This window comes from Somniosus microcephalus, chromosome 8 (assembly GCF_052327205.1).
Source record: "Somniosus microcephalus isolate GS21.2 chromosome 8, FLI_Smic_1.0, whole genome shotgun sequence".
In the NCBI taxonomy this organism is placed as follows: Eukaryota; Metazoa; Chordata; class Chondrichthyes; order Squaliformes; family Somniosidae; genus Somniosus; species Somniosus microcephalus.
Window position 1 is genome coordinate 133,221,547 of NC_140994.1, and position 25,912 is coordinate 133,247,458.

General features: G+C 47.5%; 1 protein-coding gene across 1 annotated transcript in view; it reads left to right on the forward strand.

Moving 5' to 3' along the window:
• Positions 1-20,397, forward strand: part of LOC147113803 (sialic acid-binding Ig-like lectin 16) — a 78,845-nt gene extending 58,448 nt beyond the window's left edge. The window contains exons 8-10 of the mRNA XM_085995140.1: positions 2,565-2,626; positions 16,886-17,083; positions 20,102-20,397. Of these exons, the coding sequence (XP_085851266.1) occupies positions 2,565-2,626; positions 16,886-17,083; positions 20,102-20,314 (473 nt within the window). The 3' untranslated portion in view covers positions 20,315-20,397. The remainder of the gene's footprint in view (positions 1-2,564; positions 2,627-16,885; positions 17,084-20,101) is intronic.
• The last annotated feature ends 5,515 nt before the right edge of the window (positions 20,398-25,912 follow it).

Consider the following 25,912-nt stretch of genomic DNA (forward strand, 5'->3'; position numbering starts at 1 on the left):
TCAGCCCATCGTGCCTGTGCCGGTTCTTTGAAAGAGTAATCCAATTAATCTCACTCTCCTGTACCCTTAAACCTAACCTTGACCATTGCTTTTGATATTGTCGTCCCTGGCACTATCTGGGTGGACTTCTTGCAGGATGACTCTGCCATTACAACTGTCCATTCACCCTCCAGCTCTTCTGTCTCCTCAGTTCTTTGATGTCCTACCCCCTTTATTGCTTGTTTGGCTGTTCTTCTCTGCTGGCTAGTTTGTTCCTTTCTCCTTTACTTTCTTCTCACTCTTTCTGTAGATACAGGTATATGATTGGATCATATGGAGGATCCACAGATGTTTCTCAGATCCACCAGTGCATCCGCTGGCAACTGATGGGCCTGCTGCTAACCACAGGCTTTCTGCTTGTGTCAGTGTGTGGGCTGGAGTCAGTCAGTTGCTGCAACTGCACTTTGACAGCACCTCCCAAGCCCGCGACCCCCACCACTCAAAAGGACAAGGGCAGTAGATGCATGGGAACACCATCACTTCCAAGTTTCCTTCCAAATCACACATTGTCCTGACTTGGACATATACTGTAGAGGTCAAAGCAATCTGCTTGATCAGCAGCCTATCCCTCCCTCCACCACCGACATCCCATGGCTGCAGTGCGTACTATCTACAGGATGCGCTGCAGCAACTCGTCAAGGCTTCTTCAACAGCACCTTCCAAACTGGCAACCTCCACCACATAGAAGGACAAGGGCAGCAAGTTCATGGGAACACCATCACCTCCAAGTTACACACCATCCTGACTTATATCGACATTCCATTAATGTCGCTGAGTCAAAATCCAGGAATTCCCTACCCAACAGCACTGTGGGTGTATCTTCATTACACAGAGTGTAGTAGTTCTAGAAGAAGGCTCACCACCACCTTCTTAAGGGCAACTAGAGATGGGCAATAAATGCCAGCGACACCCACATCCCAAAGAATGATTTAAAAAATAGCTTATGGCTCATCTCTGCAGATGCTTGCTTCCAAAGTGAAAGTCACAAGCACATAGAGCAGTGCACCACCAAGCCTATCCAGTACCATGTCCTCTCAGTCCTCAGCAATAACATTATATACCTTGAGGTTGGTTTCCAATGTGCCTTTGTACCACTTTCTTAGCCCACTATGGGATATCTGCTGTTTTTCACTTCACAGGTAATCATTTACTTCAGAGGTCTAAGGTCCAGTGTCCAAACATTACTGACCAATAACCTTTCTTTCTGAGAATGACCCACAAATTGTTAAGAAAGAAAGAACCGGCATTTATATAGCGCCTTTCATGACCTCAGGGTGTCCAAAAGTGCTTTACAGCCAATAAAGTACTCTTAAAGTGTTATCGCTATTGTAATGTAGGAAACGCGGCATCAGTTTGTGCACAGCAAGGTCTTACAGACAGCAGTGTGATAATGACCAAAGATTCTGCTTTACTGATGTTGGTTGAGGGATAAATATTGCACAGGACACCGGGGAGAACTTCCCTTCTATGGGCTCTTTTACTTCCACCTGAGAGTCCAGATGGAGCCTTAGGTTAACATCTCATTTGGAAGACGATGGGGTAGATTTTCCCGAACCTGTTGGGAAGAAGGCAGGACTTCCCCTTTCGGGTTTTTGACCCGCCTACTTCGACGTCCGGCCAATCCGCGCGATTTTCCCTTGATAGACCTTGTTGACCCCGCCCAGCGGGCTCAGCAGGCCAATTAAGGGCCACCCGACAACAGGTGATGCCACAGGCTGAAATTTCATCTGTCAAGAGTTTTTGACAGATGAAATATCAGTGTTTTACAGCTGTTTGAAGCTGTCAAACACTGACAGTCTGAGTTCTGACATGAGTCATTCTGCACAGACTCAGTTAGAACTCTTACCGGCACTCAAAGCTGAAGGCTGTCACTTTTGACAGATCGCAGCCGTTCAGCTTTCAGTTCCGGCTGAGTGATGGGCTCCCGACGGCTACAGGAAGAAAGGCTGTAAAGGTAAGTACAGGTAAGTAAAAGTTCTTTACACACTTTAGACACACCAAACACACTTACCTTTACACTCATGCAACCATCACTCACCTGAGCGCCAACATTGCGACCCCTCCAACTCCTTCAACCCGACGGTTCGTCTGCTCTAACCTGGCGTGGTTTGGAGCCATCGGGAAACCCACACGAAACCCCTCAAAATAGGGATTAGGCTAAAAACTGCCTGTTAACTACTTGTTAACAGGCAGTTAATTGACACTAATCCCTTCCCGCCTGGTTTCGGCGGGTCCCAGTGCGGGGCGGGTACCCGTCACCCCTGAAACTAACGTGGGGCGGGGTTTTGGGTGGGATGGTGTCGGGACCCCCAAATTCGGGATTTTCAGCCCCCGCCCGCCTGAAACCCCGCCTGACGGCTGGGGGAAAATCGGGGCCGATATCTCCAGCAGTGCAGCACTGGGGTGTCAGCCTGGATTATGTGCTCAAATCCCTGGAGTGGGACTTGAACCCAAAACCTTCTGACAGAGACAAGGGAGCTACCCACCAAGCCACAGCTGACAGCTTCATCCTGTTTTTTTTTCAGGAAGAAAGCTTGAATGTGATTCGCAACCAGTCCTCTACAATGCGGCGCAGGATCCACAAGAGGTTTGTGAAGATGTCATTAAACTGGCTACACGCTTCCCCCGATAACTTAGTTTGCTTCTTGCAGAGGATTATTTGGAGAGAAGCTAAACTGTAAATCAGCTCTACGCTTGGTATGGAAGCAGTCACGTGTAGCTCACTCCCATTTCCCCTGTGGTCCTCAGTAGTCCTACTACTTCATCTGTGTCATGCCTTCCACTCCCCCTCATGGTGCTACTAGAGCTCGCATTTTTGTGCTGTTTACTATCCTCCTGTTGCTGCCCAACGACCCACCTGAGGGCCATGAATAGAAAGTTATCCCTGTACCACAAGTGTATCCATTCCTCTTGCACTCAGTTTACAATGTGGCAACCGAGAACATGTGACCATTCACTTGTCACATTTTCAACTTTTATTGGGCCCCACGGTAGTTAGGGGCAAAATTAACAACTGCCAGCTTTGGGCTCACTTATATCCAGGATTATATTCAATTTACACATCTCCTGGTTATGGAAGATTGGGCTATTAATGTTTTATATTAATGCCATTTAATCACCAACAAACTTGCATTTATATCACGCCTTTCATGTCCTCAGGATTTCGAAAGCACTTTGTAACCAACTAATGGCTATCCGAACCAACGGGCTAGATTTTACGTGTAGACACTGTTGTAATGTAGGGAAACATAGCAGCCCATTTGCACACTGCAAGGTCCCAAAAACAGCAGTGAGATAAATGATCAGATAATCTGTTTTTGGTGATGTTGGTTGAGGGATAAATATTGGTCAGCACATAGGGGCGAACTCCCCTACTCTCACACAGCGTCATGGAATCTTTTACATCCACCAAGCGAGATCTCGGTTTAATATCATATCTGTATGGCACTGGACAGGTAATGGGATCTTTACATCAATATTTCCTTTAAAATGTTAATTGTCAGTGGCCTTTTGCCTTAGAGCTCTTGTTCAGAGAGAAATCAAGTTGTATCCAATTGGGAGGAAGGGGGGAGGGGGGAGGAAGGGGAGGGGGGTGGGAGGAAGGGGGGGGAAGGGGGGGAGGGGGAGGGGAGGGAGGGGGAGGAGAGGGGGAGGGGGGAGAGGGGGAGGGGGGAGAGGGGGGAGGGAAGGGGAGAGGGAGGGGAGGGGAGGGGGAGAGGGGGGAGGAGGGGGGGAGGGGGAGGAAGGGGGGAGGGGAGGAAGGGGGAGGAGAGGGGAGGGGGAGAGGGGGGAGGAAGGGTAGGGGGAGGGGGAGGGGGGAGGGGGAGGAGAGGGGAGAGGGGGGAGGGGGGGAAGGGAAGGGGAGGGGGAGGGAAGGGGAGGGGGAGGGAAGGGGAGGGGGAGTGAAGGGGAGGGAGAGAGGGGGAGGAGAGGGGGGAGGGGGGAGAGGGGGGGAGGGGAGGGGGGAGGAGAGGAGGGGGAGGGAGGGGGGAGGGGGAGGAAGGGGGGAGGGGAGGAAGGGGGAAGGGGAGGAAGGGGGAGAAAGGGGGGAGGAGGGGGAGGAAGGGGAAGGGGGAGGAGAGGGGGAGGGGGAGAGGGGGAGGAAGGGTAGGGGGAGGGGGGAGGGGGGAGGGGGAGGAGAGGGGAGAGGGGGGAGGGGGGAAGGGAAGGGGAGGGGGAGGGAAGGGGAGGGGGAGTGAAGGGGAGGGAGAGAGGGGGAGGAGAGGGGGGAGGGGGGAGAGGGGGGAGGGAGGGGGAGGGGGAGAGTGGAGGGGGAGAGGGAGGGGGAGGGGGAGAGGGAGGGGGAGGGGGAGAGGGGGGGAGAGGGAGGGGGGCAGAGGGGGGAGGGGAGAGGAGAGGGGGGAGAGGAGGGGATGGATGGGTGAGGTGGGGGAAGGAGGGGGGGGAGCCAGCAGACCCTCTCCCCTCTGCCGGCGATGGCTCCGCTGAGCTCCGTGCCGCCCCACGCACTGACATGCCGAGCGTAGCGCCACGGTCAGCCCAAGCCCCGCCCTCCCGAGGCCGGGCCTGAGGCGGCTTGAGATGGCCGATTGCGGCTGGCCGGGTCCGGTTGCCTTGGTAACCCTCCTCCCCCTCCGCCTCCCGATCTCCGGGACCGGGCCTGAGCGGCTTGAGACGGCCGATTGCGGCTGGCAAGCCCGGTTGCCGGGGTAACCCTCTCCGCTCCCCTCCCCTCCCCTCCCGAGTCCCGCCCCCCCCCCCGCTATCCTGCTCGCTTCCCTCTGGCCACGCTCTGTGTGGAGGTGCGCGTGCGCCGTGCAGCGCGAGCGTGAATGAAGTTCGAGGAATTTGCAGTGAACCCAGCCAGCCTTTACCAAGATGGCTGGCCGTTGGTTCAGAATCGGGCCCAGCGGGGGTGTGGGGTGTGGGAGGAGCTTGCCACAAAACAATTGCCTTGGGTCCAACATGGCTGGCAACAGACGCCCAGGCTTCGAGGCCTACCTGCAAAAACGGGGAAAGGTAGGAAAATTAATGAGATTAGATAAAAGATTTAGAAAGTAATTAACTTTTTTTAAAAACAATATGGCCTAGAAATTCAGTTGCTTGCGCCAGCCGGTAGCGCCTTAGGAGGAGGAGATGTTGGGCGCTAGGCGGCTAGTGGCCGGGCGCAGCGCGATCTGCGCCTTTCCCCAACTTCACTCGAGATTTAGCATCGGCGCAAAGTCTTTGCGCGCGCTCAGCTGCGCGCGCAGATCCTGACGTCATTTCATCGTGCAACGCCCTTTGTGCGCCCCAAACCGGAACTTCAGTGGCGTCGCCCTTCTTTGCGCCTGGCGCCCCCAGCGACTGGTAGAGGGGAACGGTTCCCAGTCGCTGCGGGGTGCGGGGGGCGCTATTTAAAGGGGACTCCTCCTGCATTATAAGTGACAGCCATTTTGTGCCAATCCTTCTGTGTGAGAGACAAAGGCAGAGAGCTTTCTGCTTTGACTCAGCGCTTGCACAGGTACTTCTGGCTTCAGGCCAGAGCTTTGCGCTTGGATTTCACTTTCAGTGCCATAGCCTTGAGTCGCCACATATACTGTAATGGGGGCTACAATGGGTGGAAACGTTGGCTTTCTGCATTGCATTCAAAGGGATCAGAGACGCCGTGAGAGAGTGCCAGTCATGGCCAGACGGAGAAGGGCCAACAGGTGTCGGCACAGGAGGCCTTACCCACCCAGGGTATACCGCCAGCAGTTCTCATATCTGAACATTTCTGAGGAGCAGTGTGTTCGGAGGCTGCGATTCAGAAGGGAGGTGGTCACTGAGATCTGCCACCTGCTTCGCAGAGATCTGCAGCCACAGCTGAGGAGCAGGACGTCTCTGTCGGTGGCAGTGAAGGTGACGGTGGCTCTCAACTTCTATGCCACCGGCTCCTTCCAATCCGCTACTGGGGACATTGCCAACATCTCCCAGTTCGCGGTACATTGCTGCATCCGACAGGTGAACAATGCCCTTTTCAGAAGGAGACGTCAGTACATCTCCTTCCCCATGACCCTGGACAAGCAGCAACAGCGTACAATGTGATTTGGAAGAATAGCGGGCTTCCCCATGGTCCAGGGCGTAGAACTGATGAACCAGCATTGGTCAGGCCTTGCTTCAGGGCTGCAGTGCGCAGGGCATGGCAGCCAGACAAGTCCACCCTCCCCCTTTAAGAGCTGACCAGCGCCAGAGTGTCTGCCGTCAATCAGCAACTCGCCGCACCTGCGCTGCGCCCGCCCTCGGGGGTATCGCCCCGGACCGCCAGCTTAGCGCCTAATGATAGTCATGCATCGCCTGTTTTAACGCAGCAGCAACCTCTTGGGGCGATGCGGCTGAATATCGGCGAAGGTGGCGCGAACTTGCGCCGGACGCAAACTTTAGCGGCCGCCCGACTGTAGCGCCCCGAACATGGCTATACTGAATTTCTAGGCCTATGTGTTTTAAAAGCAACTTTTTTTTTAAAGACGCAAAAAGCGGGAAAAAGAAATGAAAAGTTTGGAACTCACCTCGGCGACTCACCTCGGTTCAGAATGATAAGGTCACTGAACTGTAGGATTGGTCAATCATCACGTCACTCAACTGTAGGATGGCCCGCCCGCATACACAATGAACCCGCCCCCACTTGATGCAAATGAGCGGATAATGAGAGGAATTTTGAACGTTTTTGGATACCGTCGGCACAATTTTTGTCCGACCGTCGGCACAATTTTTGTCCGTGCAAAAAGTAAATACACCTACAAGAGTCCCCTAATGATGAGCTTTCTTTTGATATAACATATGTGTAGGTACGCTCTATAACTTTTGGTTGTATAGCCGGACAGAGAGACAGACAGACAGACATATCCTTTTATATATATAGATAAGTCAAATGTTCAGATTTAAGCCTATGGTCTGTCTTGGTAGCGTGCATATTCGGTCCACCTTCCTTAGAGAGGAGAATTCACATGGCCACACATCTTAAACAGAATAAGGCTTCTCTGTTGAGATAATTTGTGTTATATTACCATTTAACTCAATAATGGGCAGAGGAAGCTGCACTCCAGATCATAGGGGACTCAAGACCCACTGACAGAGCAACCCCATAAATATCTGGCATAAAACCCCAAATATTATGACCACACCCTACAAATGAATTTGCATATACAATGAACTTCTTCAACCCTAGTGTACAGGGTGAAATGGTATGATACTCACCCCACCCACCCCCTGGTGAATTTCCATATTATACTGAGCTACCTGCCCCAATTTTTCTGCCCCTAGAAATACATACATGTTGCAAAGTGAACCAAGGTCCAGAGTCAGAGACTCTGACGTAATTTTCTGATTTTGTTTAACCGCTGTACACCCCTTAAATTGGCTGATTGGAAAAAGCTACGGTAAGGCTATCTGAACCATCAGGCTAGATTTTAAGTTGCTGATGCGTTGAGAGCAGGGGCAGGGGTCCAGTAGCGCGCAGAAAACCCGGAAGTAAGTGCATTGCTTTTTTACCCAGCCACTGCATAGCCATATTATTTCCGGGTTTCCCGACCAATTAGGCGTAATAGCGACCCCCATGAGTCAATTTCAACTCCAGTATTTAACAGGAACTCCAAACACGACATGTGATGGATTCTGGAGCTGGGAGTAGAACACAACAAATTGACAGAATGGAGACACGTTCAAAGGCTGCGCCTCATTTTAGTGACATCTCCCTGGATGTGCTGCTGGGGGCTGTAAGAGCCCACAGGGAGATACTGTTCCTTGCTGGTGGGAGGAAGAAGCCTGCCAGTGAATCCAAGAAGGCGTGGCTGTAGGATGCCCATGAGGTCAGCAGCAGGAATGTAGTGCCACACTCCTGGGTTCAATGCCGAAACCAGTTTAATGACTTCAGCAGGACAGGAAAGGTGAGTACAGTGGCACATTTACCTACATCCTGATGTGCATACCACCCCAACCATCTCACTCTGCCTTCTCAAGCCTACTCCAGCACATCACTCCTCATACCAACATACCTTGCAGGTGCACTTCCTCACATCCCCATCTGTCCATCCACCACTGACACTCACCATCATCTTTATGCAATGTCATGCCTCTCCCTCATAGTCAGAATCAACAAATGCTCTCCATCCATCCATTCAACACATGCCATTGCTCTCACTCATAGGTCTCTTCTTTCCCTTCTTGCAGGAGAAGAGAGCACAGAACACGAGGGAGAGGCAGAGAACCAGAAATGGATTTTCAGCCATCTCGCCATTGACATCTGCAGAGAAGGAGGAGCTGGAGATCAGTGGAGTCTCGGAGTGCCTGGCATTGGAGATGGGGGCCTCCCAGCTACCTGGTGACAGAATTAAATATCACACAGCCACATGGCATACAACACTCGCTCATGTTGACTTGATGTCAGCAACGAGTGAAATATGATCATGTGCATAATGGTCACATAAAACAGTCTTGCCTTGACATTTCTAATTCATGTCTTTAATCTCCCACAGGGCCTTCAAGACTCCTGCAGGGGGTGGTGCAGGCGGACAATGACTCCTCAGAGGAGGTAAATCACTCTGAGGAAACAGCATCACAGGACTCATGCAGACCATGCACCAGTTCAGATATTCACACTTCGGTGGGACCGGTATGGAAGATAGTTGGGTTTTCACCTGGGGACTCGCACATCACAAGTGAGCAAGAGCAGGTGGTGGAGACAGGGCCAGCAGTGGAGAGTCCACGTTGGAGGTCGCAGGGTGCTCCAAGCTTGGCTCAGCTGGACGCAGATGCTGAACCTCAGGGGCTGTTGACGAAGAGGATAATTCTGGAGCAGCAGCAAAGAATGTGCGATGTACTGGCAGGCTTCCAGCCGCACTGTGCACGCTTGCAGAGAGATTGAAGGAGTCCGTCTCAAGCATGAGTAGCATGCTGTTGCAGGCCTTTGCAATGAGTCTTCGTCCATGGAAAGATTGACCACCTGCATGGAGCATCAAAGGTAGCAATCACACGAGTGCATGCAGGCCTTTATCAATGGCTTGTACACTATGAATGCCACCTTAAATAGGATTGACGAAACCCCAGCCTTGGCTGCTCATCGCCCCACTGATCTGCAGCAAAGTGCTCTCCAGCTCATTGCTAACAGGGAAGTGCAGCTTGGCCATGAGAGGGATGATGGTGAAAGGGGACATGGAATTGGGGACTTGGCTCAAAACGTTTCCACTTCTCACCCATTGCCCCCCCTCAGTCAGTACCCCACATGCTGCCTCGTGTTCCGATGGCCGAGTCTGCCCCTGCGACAGTGGAGGTGGACCAGTCTTTGGCGGGGCCCTCACGAGCCCCAAAACCCAGAGGATGTTGGGCAATAGCATCTCAGCAGTCAGAGCAGGGATCTGAGCAGCCTACCTCTACCTCTGCTGAAGCCACAGGGGTTGCACCATGTAGAAGTGCTAGGAAGAGGAAGAATAGACATATAATTAGCAAATGAAATTCAACACAGATAAATGTGAGGTATTACATTTTGGTAGGGAAAATAGGACGGTCACATATTACTTGGAAAATAAGAATCTAAATGGGGTAGAGGAACAAAGGGATCTCGGAGTACAAATACACAAATCACAAAAATGTCGACACAGGCTAACAAGGCCATAAAAAAGCAAATCAAGCACTAGGGTTTATTTCTGTTTATTTCTAGAGGGATAGAACTGAAAATTAGTGAAGTTATGCTAAACTTATATCAAACCTTGGTTAGACCACACTTGGAGTATTGAGTGCAATTCTGGGCGCCATATCATAGAATGGATGTGGAGGCACTGGAGAGGGTGCAGAGAAGATTTAGAAGGATGATACCAGAAATGCGAGGGTATACCTATCAGGAAAGGATGAACAGGCTGGGTCTCTTTTCTCTTGAAAAGAGAAGGCTGAGGGGTGACCTAATAGAGGTCTTTAAAATCATGAAAGGTTTTGATAGAGTGGATACAGAGAGTGTTTCCACTTGTGGGGAAGAGCAAAACTAGAGGCCATCAATATAAGATAGTTGATGTAACAAAAGAGTCTCACACATCAAGGAACTTTAAAGTAAGCTTTAAGCAACTTATAATTAAACTATATACAAGAGCGGTCTTCACCATGCCTCTAGGTGAAGCCCTTTTACAATACTGAGCAGTTCAGTATTTATACTAGTCCAAACACAGGAAGTGACGTATGCACAGGAAGTGATGTATGCACAGAGTTCACAGTTCACAGGAAGTGATGTGCACATAACTTCCCGGAAGTTATTATTATTATCACATTCTTCCCTCCTGCGAGATTAGAAGGCTGTGGTCTTCCTTTTATTCCGCAGCCGCCGAACGAGAAAGAGTCGCACCCGTTTGGGTTCCCGTCGTAGAGGGTCGCTGGTCCGCTTACATGCTGTTGGCCATTCTGTGTGGCCTGGATTACCCTGTGAAGGGTCGGGGAGATCATGGCTTTGTGTACGAGTCCCAATAGGTGCAGAGTCGGTCTGTCTCTGTTCAGAGGGAGGTGCAGAGCTGGTCTGTGGCGGATCAGTACTTTGGTGCGCGGTACTGGGAGGGTCGCAACTTTGAGTACGGGGTTCTACCGGCAAGCTAGTTGGTGTCAGATCAGGATCCTGGAGAGGGGTACCCGGTAGGTTCCAAGAGGCTCCTGGTAAAATACCATCACTCGATGTCCCACTAGGTCCTGGTGGGCAGGGAGCCAGATCCCGTAATGATACGGTAGATTCTCGGCCGTCGGGATATCGTATGTATGCATAGGTGGGGTTGGCATCGGTTAGTTCGACCTCGTCTACGAGAGGGTCATTTTTAGACGTCCGAACATATCTTCGGAGTAGTACAGGTCCAGGAGTAGTTAGCCATGATGGGAGGGATGTCCCATAAGATGAGCGACGCTGGAATCCAAAGAACCGCTCATGAGGTGTAGTATTTGTGGCTGTAGAAAGAAGGGACCGTATAGAGTGCAATGCATCCGGAAGCACTGTTTCCCATTGCTGGTTTGGTAGGCCCCGAGATCTTAAAGCAAGATGTACGGAATTCCAGATGATACCGTTATACCTCTCTACCTGTCCATTTCCGATGGGATGATATGGCGTCGTTTTGCTTGTAGCAATTCCCCGTTCTGAGAGGTAGTCCTTGAGTTCCCTTGACATAAATGATGGACCCCGATCCGAGTGAATGTAAGCCGCCATGCCACAGAGAGAAAATACCTGCTCAAGGCAACAGATTACTGTGGACGCCAGCATATTGGAGCAGGGGAAGGCAAACGGAAAACGTGAATATTCATCAATCATGGTGAGCAAATATGTGTTCCGAGTTGAAGAGGGTACTGGGCCCTTAAAATTGATGCTAAGTCGTTGCATCGGTTGGGTTGCGTGTATGAGCATACCATCTGAGGGGCGGAAGAACTGAGGTTTTAATTCTGCACAAAGCCAGCATTCTGAGCACATTTTCTTTACATCTCCAGTAGAAAAAGGGAGATTCCGTGATCGTACGAAATGTAGCATGCGCGTAACACCAGGATGACACAATCCATTATGGACATCTATGAGAGTAGAGGACGACATAGTGGAGCAGAATGCTCGTGTGAGGGTATCCGGGGCCACATTCTCCTTGCCAGGTCGATAGTGAATGGTGTAACCAAAAGAGGCCAGTTCCATCCTCCAAAGCTGTATTTTATTATTCTTAATTTTGGTTCGTTTTCGATTATCGAGCATGAAGGCGACTGATCGCTGGTCCGTGATTAATGTAAAGTGCTGGCGAGCTAGGAAATGGTTCCACTTCCGTACCGCCTCTATGATGGCTGTGGCTTCCTTCTCAACCGGAGGATAATGTAGCTTGGCACCTTGCAAGGTCCTGGACATAAATGCTACAGGACGACCTTCCTGATTTAGAGTAGCCGAGACCGCCACCTCCGAGGCATCACATTCGACTATGAAAGGGAGATTCTCATCGATGGAGTGAAGAGCCGCTTTCTCCAACTGTTTTTTGAGAAGGTTAAAGGCTGCAACAGCCGCTGTTTCCAATGGAAATGATCGAGCATGCAGCAAGGGTTGGATTTTGTCTGAAAAATGAGGAATCCATTTAGCGTAGTATGCAAACAGACCGAGAGCCCGACGTAAAGAAGCCGGATTCTTAGGTGACGGGAGCTCTTGGAGTGGGCGAAGTCTTTCTGGGTCTGGCTTAATGATACCATTGCCTACGCAGTAGCCAAGGATGTTGATGGTCGGTTGTGACTCAACAGATTTAGATTCATTCAAAGTTAAGTTACGGTGATGGAGGGCATCCCAAAATTTTTGGAGGTTGGCGTCGTGTTCCTGTTGATCGTGACCTGCAATAGTAATGTTATCAAGATAGGGAAAAGTGTCCCTTAAGTTTTCCTGCTTAACCAGGCCATCCATTGCCCGTTGGAAGACAGCCACTCCATTAGTAACCCCGAATGGGAGGCGACGAAATTGGTACAGCCGTCCATTAGCCTCAAAGGCCGTGTACTGCTTATCTGAGACCTTCAAGGGTACCTGATGATAGGCACTTTTTAAATCGTAAGTTGAGAACACTTTGTATTCGGCCAGTTTATTAACCATATCATCAATGCGTGGCAATGGGTAGGCGTCCAAGTCAGTATATTGATTGATGGTTTGCGAATAATCAATGCATAGTCGTTGTTTGTGAGGTTTTAGAGGGTTCTTGACGATGACGATTTGAGCCCGCCAGGGCGACGAACATGGTTCGATGATATCCTCTGCTAAAAGTCGAGAGATTTCAGCCTCAATAAAAGATTGGTCTTCCTGACTAAAGCGCCCCGATTTCGTTATTATTGGTTTGCATCGAGGAGGAATACTGGCAAATAATGAGGGTTCATCAAGTGAAGCTGCTGATAATGCACAAAACGGTAATTTAGACAGTATATTAGAAATAGTAAGTCCAGGTTTGGATCCGCCGAACTCAATGGTGAGTTTCTTATGCTGTTTTTGAAAATCCAGCCCTAAGATGAGGTCACTACATAAGTCCTTGAGCACCGAAAGTCGGGTGGAGGGATACATGCGACCATTAAGTGTCATATCAATAATACAAAAGCCGGAGATTCTGGTATTAAGTGATGACTGAGCCATCGCAATTGCCTGGTCCGATGGGAAGATATGTAGTTTCAATTTCTCAACAATCTGTTCTCTAATGAAACTATCAGTACTTCCTGAGTCAATTAAGGCATCTAAGGTATGCCCATTAATTGAAACTTTTGTAGCTGCATGAAACAGGTTCTGTGGGCAAGCAGCTGTAATTGGTGTGGTTGCACAGAGAGTGGCTGAAACTCTAGGTGTGCTTCTTCGGGAGAGAGCTCGAGAGGAAGCTTGATAGGTCCTAGCCAGAGCATCTTGATAGGCCCTAATTGGGGCAGTTCGGTAGGCCTTAGCTGGATAGGCCCTCGTAGAGGCTCTTGATTGGCAAACTTTTGCAAAGTGTCCCTTTTTATCGCAATGACTGCAGAGCGCATTGCGAGCAGGGCAGAATTTCCTAGGGTGAAAAGAATCTCCACAAAAGAAGCATTCCTTCCTAGATTGCCAAGAGGCTGCTAAAGTGGGGTCATACTCCTCTTCTTCATCAGAAGTATCATCAGGATTAGATTCCTCCATGATAGGGTTCGCCTGAGGCCACTTGAATCATCTGGTTGCAGTTACAGCAGCAGATCGAGATCTGGGCAGCTGATAGAGGTCTGCATTTTTCTTTGCCAAATCCAGAGAACAAGCCAGGTCAAAAGCCTTTTGTAGCTCAAGTGTTTTACTTTCTAGTAGACGCTGGCGTATAAATGGAGAGGCAATCCCGCAGATGAAAGCATCACGAATCATTTCTTCGCGGTACAGCTCAGCCGAGGCTGCCTGAAAGTTACAATCTACGCTGAGCCTGCGAAGTTCTTGAAGGAATTCGTTAATCGATTCCCCTGGCCCTTGTCGGGCTGTGGCCAGTAGATGTCTAGCATAGACCTCATTTGCGGTCTTGGCATATAGTTTTTTAAGTGCCCGGATCACCTCATCGTAATTATCCCATTCATCAACATATTCAAACACTGTTGGGGTCACATAGTTGATAAGTATCCTCAGTTTAGTAGAAGCATTCGCTTTACATTCATCAAGAAAATTCTCAAAAGTACGGTACCAATGCTTCCATACCCTGCCAGCTGCTGGTGCGTTTGGGTCCAAGTCCAGACGAGTAGGTTTAAGGATGTTTTCCATGATGGGTGGTTCCCTGGATCCTTAACTCCGAGTTTGTCCGAAGGTCTAGTATTTGTGAGTGTAAATACTAAGTTGCTTAAATTGATGTAACAAAAGAGTCTCACACATCAAGGAACTTTAAAGTAAGCTTTAAGCAACTTATAATTAAACTATATACAAGAGCGGTCTTCACCATGCCTCTAGGTGAAGCCCTTTTACAATACTGAGCAGTTCAGTATTTATACTAGTCCAAACACAGGAAGTGACGTATGCACAGGAAGTGATGTATGCACAGAGTTCACAGTTCACAGTTCACAGGAAGTGATGTGCACATAACTTCCCGGAAGTTATTATTATTATCACAATAGTCACCAAGAAATCAAATTCAGGGAATTCAGAAGAAACTTCTTTACCCAAAGAGTGGTGAGAATGTGGAACTCGCTACCACAGGGAGTGGTTGAAGCGAATGCATTTAAGGGGCGATTAGATAAGCAAATGAGGGAGAAGGGAATAGAGAGTTATGCTGATAGGTTTAGATGAGGAAAGACAGGAAGAGGCTCAAGTAGAGCATAAACACCAGCATAGACTGGTTGGGCCGAATGGCCTGTTTCTGTGCTGTATACCCTATGAAATCCTATGTAAAGAGCTGTAGTTGCACAAGGGCATGGACATTACACAATGTTAGATCGTTAAGTTTCTGTTTTATTTTTGTGCCACATAAATATTATTTGTTTCTGCCACTTTCCCATGTTGCCCATTTTTGGTTGCTACCTGGCAAGTGGCCTTTTCACTTGTGATGAATGGTAAGACAAGAATTGACGTCGAGCAATGAGAGCTGTGAAAGGAATCACTGGTTGTTTGCAGGACTGCTTTGTGTTGTGGGAAGTGGGTTTTGCATGAGCTGTCAGATGGGTGGACTGGTGAAACCTAAGTGAACCTCGCAATAATGAGGGCATCCCGGGCAGCAATGTGCACTGCTGCTGGTGCCTTGGCCGCATCATGTTCCACCTCCTCCTCCTCCTCGAAATCATCTGAAGAGGCTCTGTGAAGAGGCTTTGTTCCTGTGCAGGTCCAAACCTCCCTGCTGTGTAATGTTGTGCAGAGTGCAGCACACCACGGCCATTTTGGAGACCCTGGCTGGTGCCTCCAGATCTGTCCAGGCACCTGAAGCACATCTTCAGCATGCCTATGGATTGCTCAATGACACATCTGGTTGTCATATGGCTTTCATTGTATTGCTCCTGGGCCTCATTGGTTGGGTTCCTCACAGGTGTCATCAGCCACGTTTTAAGTGGGTATCCCTTGTCTCCAAGCAGCCAGTCAGTAAGTCTGCTTCAAGGTGTGAAGAGTTCAGGGAGGTAGACTGCCGCAGGACAAAATATCATGGCAGCTGGCTGGGAATCTGACGCACACCTACATAAACATCTTTTTGTGGTTGCACACCAGCTGAACATTGATGGAATGGAAGCCCTTGGGTGATATGGGGGTACCTTAATTGCCATATGCATGCAGTTGATGATGCCCTGAACCTGTGGGAATCCAGCCAGAGCCGCAAACCTGAGCACTCACTCATTCTGACTACTATCAGCAGTGGCAAAGTTGACATAATTGCCTGCCCTGGCACCTGTCTTATGCATTTGTGGGCCGCCAACTGCGAGATCTTGCATATGTCTCTGGCAGAGCCCTGGTAGGAGCCAGAGGCAAAGAAGTTGAGGGCAGTGGTGACTTTGACAGTCACTAGTAAAGCATGGCCAACAGGTCAACTTGGCAGCAGGTCTTGTTCCAGCAGGCTGCAAATGTCTGCCACCACCTAACGCGAGATGCTGAGCCTCCTGCGACATTGGTGTTCTGACATGTCGTGGAAGCTAATCCTCTGCCCATCCACCCTGTGTTGTGGTACAGCCTCCTGCGAGCTGCACCTCTCTGCTCATGCCCACTCTCCTGTGGAGCGGCAGGTCTGTGAGGAGCAGACTGTTGCTGCTCCTGCTGCTGGTTCTCCTGCGGCTGGTGCTCCTGCTTGTGCTGCTCCTGCTGCTGCTGGTGCTGTTGATGCTGCTGGTCATCTTGGTCCTCATCTGAGGTCCAAAATAAAACAGCATAAGCGGCACCCATGCTGATGCGATAGATCACAGCTCCAAAGTGGAGATCAGACCTACTAACCTCCAAAGTTGTGAAAGTAACCTCCAAAGTTGTGAGAGTCACCTCTCAGCACAAATAATGTGAACAAAGCCTTTCACACAATCAGGCAAGAAAGCAGCTGTGAGGTTTCAGTACTTATTGGCATATTTCCCTGTCACGTCTTCACCCCCCCCCCTCTCAATTGCCGCTGTGTTCTCGCCTTGCTTTCACTGGTGAGTTCCAGGAAACCCGTGCACCCATAGTTAAATTCCAAAAGCCATGTTAATATCGCTGTAATTGAGCGATTAATATTTTTAAATTGACAACCCGCCTCTCCCGAGGGGGTTGCTCGCACGCAGCCTAACGCGATGCAGTTAAATGCGGAAGTCAGCGGGTTGGAGCCGGCTTCCCGACGTGCCGACAATTTCCGCGCCTTTAACCCCCCACCCGCTCCCAAACCCATGCGCTCCTGCAAGACAAAATTCACCCCATCATCTTTCCAATTGTGCGAGTGCTTTAAAAAGATCTTTTCTAAAACAAGTGTTGTAACCGTGGTCTCACTGGCAGGTCAACCAGATGAACAGTTCCATCGACAGCAATGTATATCACAACTTGTGCATGATCGAGAGCCCCGGTGAGAAATGGGACGCTCCCAGAATGGATTCTGCAGATGCCTTGTATGCTTCCATAAAGTTTGACAACAAACCTGAGGGCCTGAAACCAGCAACAGCCAACCCAGAACAAACCATATATAGCGGCATTCAGGTAAATTCACTTAAGTAGAATGACATCGAATTTTACAGCACAGGAACTGGCCATTCAGCCCAACTAGTCTATGCCAGTGTTTGTGCTCCACACGAGCTTCTTCCCACATTACTTCATCTCACCCTATCAGCATATCCTTCTTTTCTTTCTCCCTGATGTACTTATCTAGCTTCCCCTTAAATGCATCTATGCTAATCGCTTCAAACACTCCATGTGGTAGCAAATTCCATATTTTCACCACTTTCTCTTAAGTATAGAAATTTCTCCTTAATGCGTTATTGGGTTTATTAGTGACTTTCTTATACAGTATTTATGATTTCAATTTTTGGACTCCCCCACAAGTGGAAACATCTTTTCTACGTCTGCCCCATCAAACCCTTTCATAATCTTAAAGATCTCTATTAAGGTTGGTTCTTAGTATTCTCTTTTCCAGAGAAAAGAGTTCCTGCCTGTTCATTCTTTTATGATAGTTATGACCTCACAGTTCTGGTCCTTGTAAATCCTTTTTGCACTTTCTCCAGTGCTTCTCTATCCTTTTTGTAATATGGAGACTAGAACTGTGCACAGTACTCCGAGTGTGGTCTAACCAAGGTTCTATACAAGTTTATCATAACTTCTCTGGTTTTGAATTCTATTCCTCTAGAAATGAACCCTAGTGCTTCGATAATTATTTATGGGTTTATCAACCTGCGTCGTTATCTTTAATGATTGCGAATCTGTACCCCAGATCCCTTTGCACCTCTACCCCATTTAAACTCTTATTTTCCAAGGAGATGGACTCCTTATTCTTCCAACCAAAATGCACAACTTCACACTTACCTATATTGAAATTCATTTGCCATTTAAACGCCCATTCTGCAAATTTGCTAACATCTTCTTGTATTTTGCTGCAATCTTCCTCAATATTAACTATACCCCCACTCTGGTGTCATCCACAAATTTTGATATTGTACTTCTTGTCAGCGATATAGTGATTCTTTAAACTCTTCATTTAAAATGTCCATTATTACTAGTACACAATATCTGGTAATACGATGCTTCTAAGTTTAAAACAAAACTTACAAGCATTTGGTGGACCTGACTTTAAGTATAGACTTTAGGTGGTGGTAATTGAGTGCATTGACAGATTTGTGGAATGGGTGTAGGAATTAAATTTTCTGATGAGCAAAACTAGAGGCCATCAATATAAAATAGTCACTAAGAAATCAAATAGGGAATTCAGAAGGAACTTCTTTACCCAGAGAGTGGTGAGAATTATGGAACTCACTACCACAGGCAGTGGTTGAAGCGAATAGTATAGATGCATATGAGGGAGAAGGGAATAGAGGGTTCTGCTGATTGTTAGATGAGGAAAGACTGGAGAAGGCTTGAGTGGAGCATAAATGGCAGCATGGAATGGTTGGGCCGAATGGCCTGTTTCTCTGCTGTATATGTAATGCTAATGCTAAATACTTCCGATTCCCGAGTCCAAATCATTTATGTAAATAGTGAACAACTGTGCTCCCTTTTGTCATCCTCTCCCTTTTTGTCTATGTACTTAGCGTAAGCCTTGCCATTTAGTTTAAATTTTACCCTTATCTCTTTATTTATCCATGGTGTTTCATTATTGGCTAGTTTGTTCTTGATTTTTAGCGGAGTATATTTCTCTTGAACTCTATTGATCACTGTTTTAAATATTTCCCTTTTCTTTTTAAGAGACAAAATTAATTTCCTTTGAGCAAGGTTGCCGAGAGTTTTATTCTACACTTTGATGCTTTGCATATCAGATGTCTGGCTATTTACATGTGAATAGTGTGATTAGTCATAGAGTCATAGATTTATACAGCACGGAAAGAGGCCCTTTGGCCCATCGTGTCTGTGCCGGCCATCAAGTCCTGTCTATTCTAATCCCATTTTCCAGCACTTGGTCCATAGCCTTGTATGCTATGGCATTTCAAGTGCTCATCTAAATGCTTAAATGAGGTGATAATAGTGGAGTTAACGACAGTAATAGGGAAACACACACAAGAATCAGCACACCGTCAAGGGGCCACCACCCATTCGTCGATACGTACCTCTCTTTGTGCCAGTACAAGAAGCTAGCTGGAGCCTGGCCATTTGTTTCAGGTTGTAGCTCACATACCAACAGAAGCGGCTGGTGTCGCATCCCCAGCTTCACCCCCTCGGAATGGGCAAGAGGCACCATATTGTCTGCCCTGAGGGTAAGCCGGGCACCCAAAATGCGCCCCAGTGGCAGGATCGCCCACCAACCCCTGACTCTGACTCTGCATAGAGTTGATATTGGAGGAGGCAGGGAGATGATAAAGGCGGCGGTTAGTAAAAGAGAAAAGGAGTCTGAGCGTAGCTTTGCCTGCCAACAACAACTTGCATTTATATCGTGCCTTTAGCGTAGTAAAATGTCCCAAGGTGCTTCGCAGGGCAAAATTGGACACATAGCCAAAGAAAAAGATGTTAGGGCAGGTAACCAAAAGCTTGGTCAAAGAGGTGCATAATACGGAGTGTCTTAAAAGACAGTGAGGTAGAGAGACAGAGGTTTATGGAGGGCATTCCAGAGCTTAGGGCCGAGGCAGCTGAAGCCACAGCACCAATGGTGAGCTGAAGGAAGTGAGGGATGCACAAGAGGCCAGAGTTGGGTGGAGAGTTCTCGGAGGGTTGTAGGGCTGAAAGAAATTACAGAGATAGGGAGGGTCGGGGCCATGCAGGGATTTGAACACAAGGGTGCTAATTTTAAAATCGAGGCTAATGTAGGTCAGCGAGTACAGGGATGATGGGTGAATGGGACTTGGTGCGAGTTAGGATGAGGGCAGCAAAGTTTTGGGTGAGGTGAAGTTTATGGAGGGGAGAAGATAGGAGGCCAGCCTGGAGAGCCTTGGAACGGTCGAGTCTCGAGGTAACCAAGGCATCGAGGAGGGTTTCAGCAGCAGATCAGCTGTGACAAGGGCGGAGAAAGGCAAGCTTTTATTTTAAAGAGTAGCACTTTCAATTCTACAGACCGAAATAATTTTATCACCCTATCAGCAGGGCAATCAAATGACTGCATCCACCGACAGTGCTGAGTATGAGAATGTGGACATGTGTAAGGCTATCAGCAAGGAGGCAGGAGCTACCAAAAAGGATTCAGAAGAGACCATGCTATACGCCTGTGTAACGTTTAAGGACAATCCGCAGGTTCCAAAAGCAGCAAAGCATGAAGCACAACAAACTGTATATGGCGTCATACGGGGAAAATAGGTTCAGAAACAGATTTATTTTGTGTAGAATAATTGGACTTTCATCCACATCATACTCTGTAAAATACCTTCAGGCGTTCTGTATATTGCTTCTTTTTAAAAATTCTTTCTCGCAATGTGGGCGTCGCTGGCAAGGCCGCTTTTATTGCCCATTCGCAGTTTCCCCAAGGTGAGCCTTCTCCTTGAACCTCTGCAGTCCTTGTGGTGATGGTGCTCCTAAGGTTGGTGCTAAGTAGGGAGTTCCAGGATACTGGCCCAACGATGGTGAAGGAACAACGATGTATGTCCAAGTTGTATTGATTTGTTTGTGGGTTCAATGACGACACATTCATGAAAGAGCTTGTCTTTTTATCTAAAGTATGTTCAACTCAGTTAACAGCATTACAGGAGACACCATGTTAGAGATCCATCTAAAACGAAACTAAAACTAAACTCAACTCTGCCTCTGTCACGTGCCCTCTGCTGGTCAGGCATAAATAATCAAACAGGCAAATACCATCACTATTTGCTGATATCATTACACAAGTCAGGATGGTGTGTGCCCTGGAGGGGCCTTGAAGGAGATGCTGCTGCTCATAAAATGACAGCCATAAGGGCACTACAATGTTGCAAGGGCAAGAAGTCAACCAGGATTCCGGCTCCCGATGGCTCGCCAGCGACCCCTGCTGGAAAGTTGGGTGAAGGCCGGATAGGGACTATGTACCTATGATAGAGAGACATAGATCGAGAGAGATGGAGCAAGAGAGAAACAGGCAGAGGCAGACAGACAAAGTCAGAGAGCGAGAGAGATGGAGAGAAAGAGACAGAAAGAGAGAGAGAGGCGGGGCGAGAGAGACAGCAGAGAGAGTGAGAGGGAGAGACAGCGAGTGAGAGATGAAAAAAAGAGAAACAGAGAGACAGACAGAGAGAGAGATACAGAGACAAACTAAACCAGACATAAAGATGGGCCCCAGACAGTGGAGATAAATTCATCACAGCACTAAATTCACCTGATCTCACAAGTAAAATATCAAAATTTAAAGAAAATCTATATGAGATCACCAGAGATGGTGTAAACATGGCCATAGATGATATAAATAGGATCTTCCATGAGGCAGCTGTAAAAGCCGACCTTGTGAAACAGAAGAGGAAACATTACAAAAGACAAAAAAATGAGAAATGGTTTGATCACGAATGCAAAAATGCCAGAAAAGACCTGAGAAAAATATCAAACCAAAAGCATCGCCAACCAAACAACCCAGACCTGCGTAGTAGATACAATGAGACCCTCAAAAGATATAAACATACCATTAGGAACAAAACACAAAACTATACCCACAAAAGACTTGAAGAAATTGAAAACTCCATTAATCAAAATCAATTCTGGGATATGTGGAATAACCTGAGTACAACTCAATTACAAGCATTACCAATCCAAGATGGTGACATCTGGAGAACACATTTTGAAAACCTCTACAAAGACATCCCAGTAAACGAATCAAACTCAAGTCAACATCATGTCACAGAAAAACTCCACACATTAGAAGTAACAATTAAAGACAACCAAAACCCTCTGGAATCCCCAATCACTTGGAAAGAACTGGCCACAAAAACAAAATCTCTCCACCTAAAGAAAGCCTGTGGTCCAGACAACATCAAAAATGAAATGCTCAAGTTCAGCACTATGGAGATGCAGGGTGTGGTACTCAAGTTATTCAACATCATATTACGTTTGGGCTGTTTTCCAGATATCTGGTGCCAAGGACTCATCTCTCCCATATATAAAAGTGGAAACAAATCAGACCCAAACAACTACCGTGGCATCTGTGTCAACAGTTGTCTAGGGAAGTTATTCTGCAGTATTCTAAATAGCAGATTACTGGATTTTCTTAATAAACATAATATCCTTAGAAAAAATCAAATAGGCTTTCTTCCAAAACACCGCACCACCGACCATATCTATACCCTTCACACTCTCATTGAAAAACATATACACCAAACAAAAAAATGGGAAAATATTCGCTTGTTTCATTGACTTCAAGAAAGCCTTTGACTCTATTTGGCACGAAGGGCTCTATTACAAACTTCTTCAGTGTGGAATAGGGGGCGAAGTCTATGACCTTATTAAATCGATGTATCTGAAAAATAAATGCGGTGTCAAAATTGGAGACAAACGCACCGGTTTCTTCACCCAGAGAAGAGGCGTCCGGCAGGGTTGCAACTTGAGTCCGACCCTGTTCAACATATACATAAATGAGTTAGCAGACAAGCTGGAGCAAAGCGAGTCACCGGGTCTCTCTCTCCTGGATGGGGAAGTGAGATCCCTGTTCTATGCGGACGACCTGGTTCTGCTGTCTCCCACAGAACAGGGATTACAGCAACATTTAGACCTACTCGACAAATACTGCCAAAATTGGGCCCTGACAGTAAATCTAAAGAAAACCAACATCATGATTTTTCAAAAAAGGCCCAGATGTCAGGAAAACAAATACCAGTTTACTCTCAGTGATACCATCATAGGACACACTATGAGCTACACTTACCTTGGTCTAACCATTACAGCATCAGGGAGCTTCAACATAGCAGTGAACGCACTAAAAGAAAAAGCCCGAAGAGCCCTATATGCAATAAAAAGAAAATTCTACAACATCCAAATTCCAATCAAAATCTGGCTCAAAATATTTGATAATATAATCCTGCCCATTGCGCTGTATGGTAGTGAAGTATGGGGCCCACTCAATCACCATAGCTACACTAAATGGGAAAAACACACAATAGAAGCCCTACATGCAGAATTTTGCCGAAGCATTCTTCGCACCCAAAGGAAAACACAAACAAATGCATGTAGAGCCGAACTAGGCAGATACCCACTGATAATAAACATCCAAAAATGAGCACTAAACTTTCTAAATCACCTCAAATCTAGTTCCCCAGACACCCTTCATTTCAAAGCCCTCCAGACCCAAGAGGTGAACCCAGAAACGAGCCCCCTGAGTCAGTTGTTACTGAAACTAAGTTCTCCTACCCAGCCGGACCCTGACCAGTCCCAGACCAACACTGCTCCCCAAACACCAATCCGAGTGAACCAAATCATTAAACAATGCAAAGAAATCTACCTGGAACATTGGAACACAAAAACCAAAAGCCAAAGCAGATTAGAATGCTACCGGGCCCTAAAAAGAGAATATAAACTGGCAGACTATCTCTCGACCATCAGAGACACAAAACAGAGACAGACCCTCACCAGATACAGACTAAGCGACCACCAACTGGCAATTGAAAAAGGAAGATACAAGAAATCCTGGCAACCTAAAGAAAATAGAATATGTGATCACTGTCTGGCCGGCGAGGTTGAGACAGAGGTGCACTTCCTCCTAAAATGCGAAAAATTCAACGAGACAAGAAACATATATTTTGACAAGCTCAGCCTTACAACCCCAGATTTCAAAGAATTGGATGACCTGTCAAAATTAAGAATAGTCCTGGGGGAGGGAGACAGACCATATCTTGGTGCCCAATATGTAACAACATGTCACAACCTGAGGAACATTGAGTGACTAACGAGCACACCCATAGCATATATACGCTAAAAATGTTTAAATCAATACCGAAGGTACCCAATGACTGTTTTAAATTAATACTGAATGCACCCAACGAGGGTCAACGACTGTTTAATACTGTCTGTACCCAACGAGGGTCAAAAAAACGTTTGACACCTACAGAATGTTGGAAACCTGTACTTTTTGTTATGTAAGCTTTGGCAACATGGTTCCCTGTAAACTTTCATGCCAATAAAGCATTTGAATTAAATTGAATTGAATTGAGCAACAGGGAGAGAGAGACAGAAAAGAGAGTAACTGGGAGAGACAAAGACAGATACAAAGAGATAGAGAGAGACAGAAAGTTGAAAGATAGGGAGGAAGGTATTCTTGGAGCTGTCTCTTCACACACATGGAAAACACATCTCAGACTTCTGAGATAAGGTCACATGACAATGGGCAGCAGCAGTCTGGACCTAATTGACAGGTGTAATCAGGACACTTGTGACATCATGGTGCCCCTGCCAAGCCCAACAATTCACCCACTCAGAAGACAAAGGCCACCATTCATTTCATCACTGAAGTATTCCGGCATGGCAACAAGAATTATGGCAAGGAAAAAATGTTTGATATTCCTGATAAAGATTGGCTGTAGTTTAAGAAAATAATAAATCACAGCCACATCATTTGTTTATTTCCCGGACTGAATTACTTTGCTCTGAATCTTACTGAAATGAAACAGTAGCTGTAACTACTGTAACTAAACCGTGTGTGTGTGAAATGTGGGTAAGGAGAGTTATTGAAAAGAAATCCCTGCTTGTTAAGGGTTTGTTAACAACAGTTCAGGCCTTGTTGAAGGCTTGTGTCAGGAGACACATGTAGGCCTCGATTTGTACTTCCCAGGCCAGAACGCAGCGAAGCAAGCGGTGTTGCCCATCCGGTAGGGTTGCCAACTCTGGTCAGATGTATTCCTGGAGGAATTATCACATGACTCTCCCACCTACAGCCACACCGCCCTTCCCACGCTCCCGCCATTGGTCACCCGACATGCCCATCCTCACGGGCACTGCCTTCCGGTACCACTTGGAAAGCGAACCCGGCAGAAACCAATTGGATGATTCTTGACTGTCGGTCAAGCAGCCTTTTCCCCCCATCTCCAATATTTTTATAGCTACATTTAGTAATACCGCCCGGTGTAATTAACAAGATTTAGTTGCACCAATCAGGAAGTGGGAGGACGATACACACGCAACACTTTGTCTGGAATATGTCATTTGATGCATCAACACTACAGCGTGGGACTGTACAAGGGGTCCAGCTCTGGGGCTCTTCCATTGCACAATTCTATGGGATGTTGACCGTGACCCCAGCACTTACCAACACCTTCAGGAGACATAGTGAGATACCCACCCCATGTGCAGAGTGAGAATAAAGTAATGGCTGAGATTACTTACACTGCCGAAGAAGTGTAATGTGTAATTTGAGGCAGTCAAGCTGTAGATAGACAGGACAGAATTGAAGTTCTCGACTGAAGTTCTCTACATGGCTAAGTACAAAACTCAACAATGTGTAGTGCTTCAACACAACACAGCACTAACGCAGCACTAACGCAGCACTGCTAACAATGCGCTAACACCACACTAACACAGGATTAACACAGGATTAACACAGGACTAGCATAGCACTAGCAAAGCACTATCACAGCCCAAGCACAGCCCTAACACAGCACTAACACAGGACCAACACTGGAATAATAAAGCACCAGCACAAGACTAACACTGCAATAACAGCACTAACACAGGACTAACGCAGGACTAATGCAGTGCTAACACCACACTATTGTAGCACTAACACCACACTAACACGGCACTAACGCAGGATGAACGCAGCCAAAATGCAGCATTGACACAGCACTAATAGAGGATTAACACAGGACGAACACCACACTAACGCAGCGCCAACACATGACGACCACAGCACTAACACCGCACTAATGCAGTGCTAAAGCAGCACTAATGCAGGACAAACTCAGCGCTAACACAGAACTTGGGAATGGTAGCATAGGGGTAATGTCATTGGGC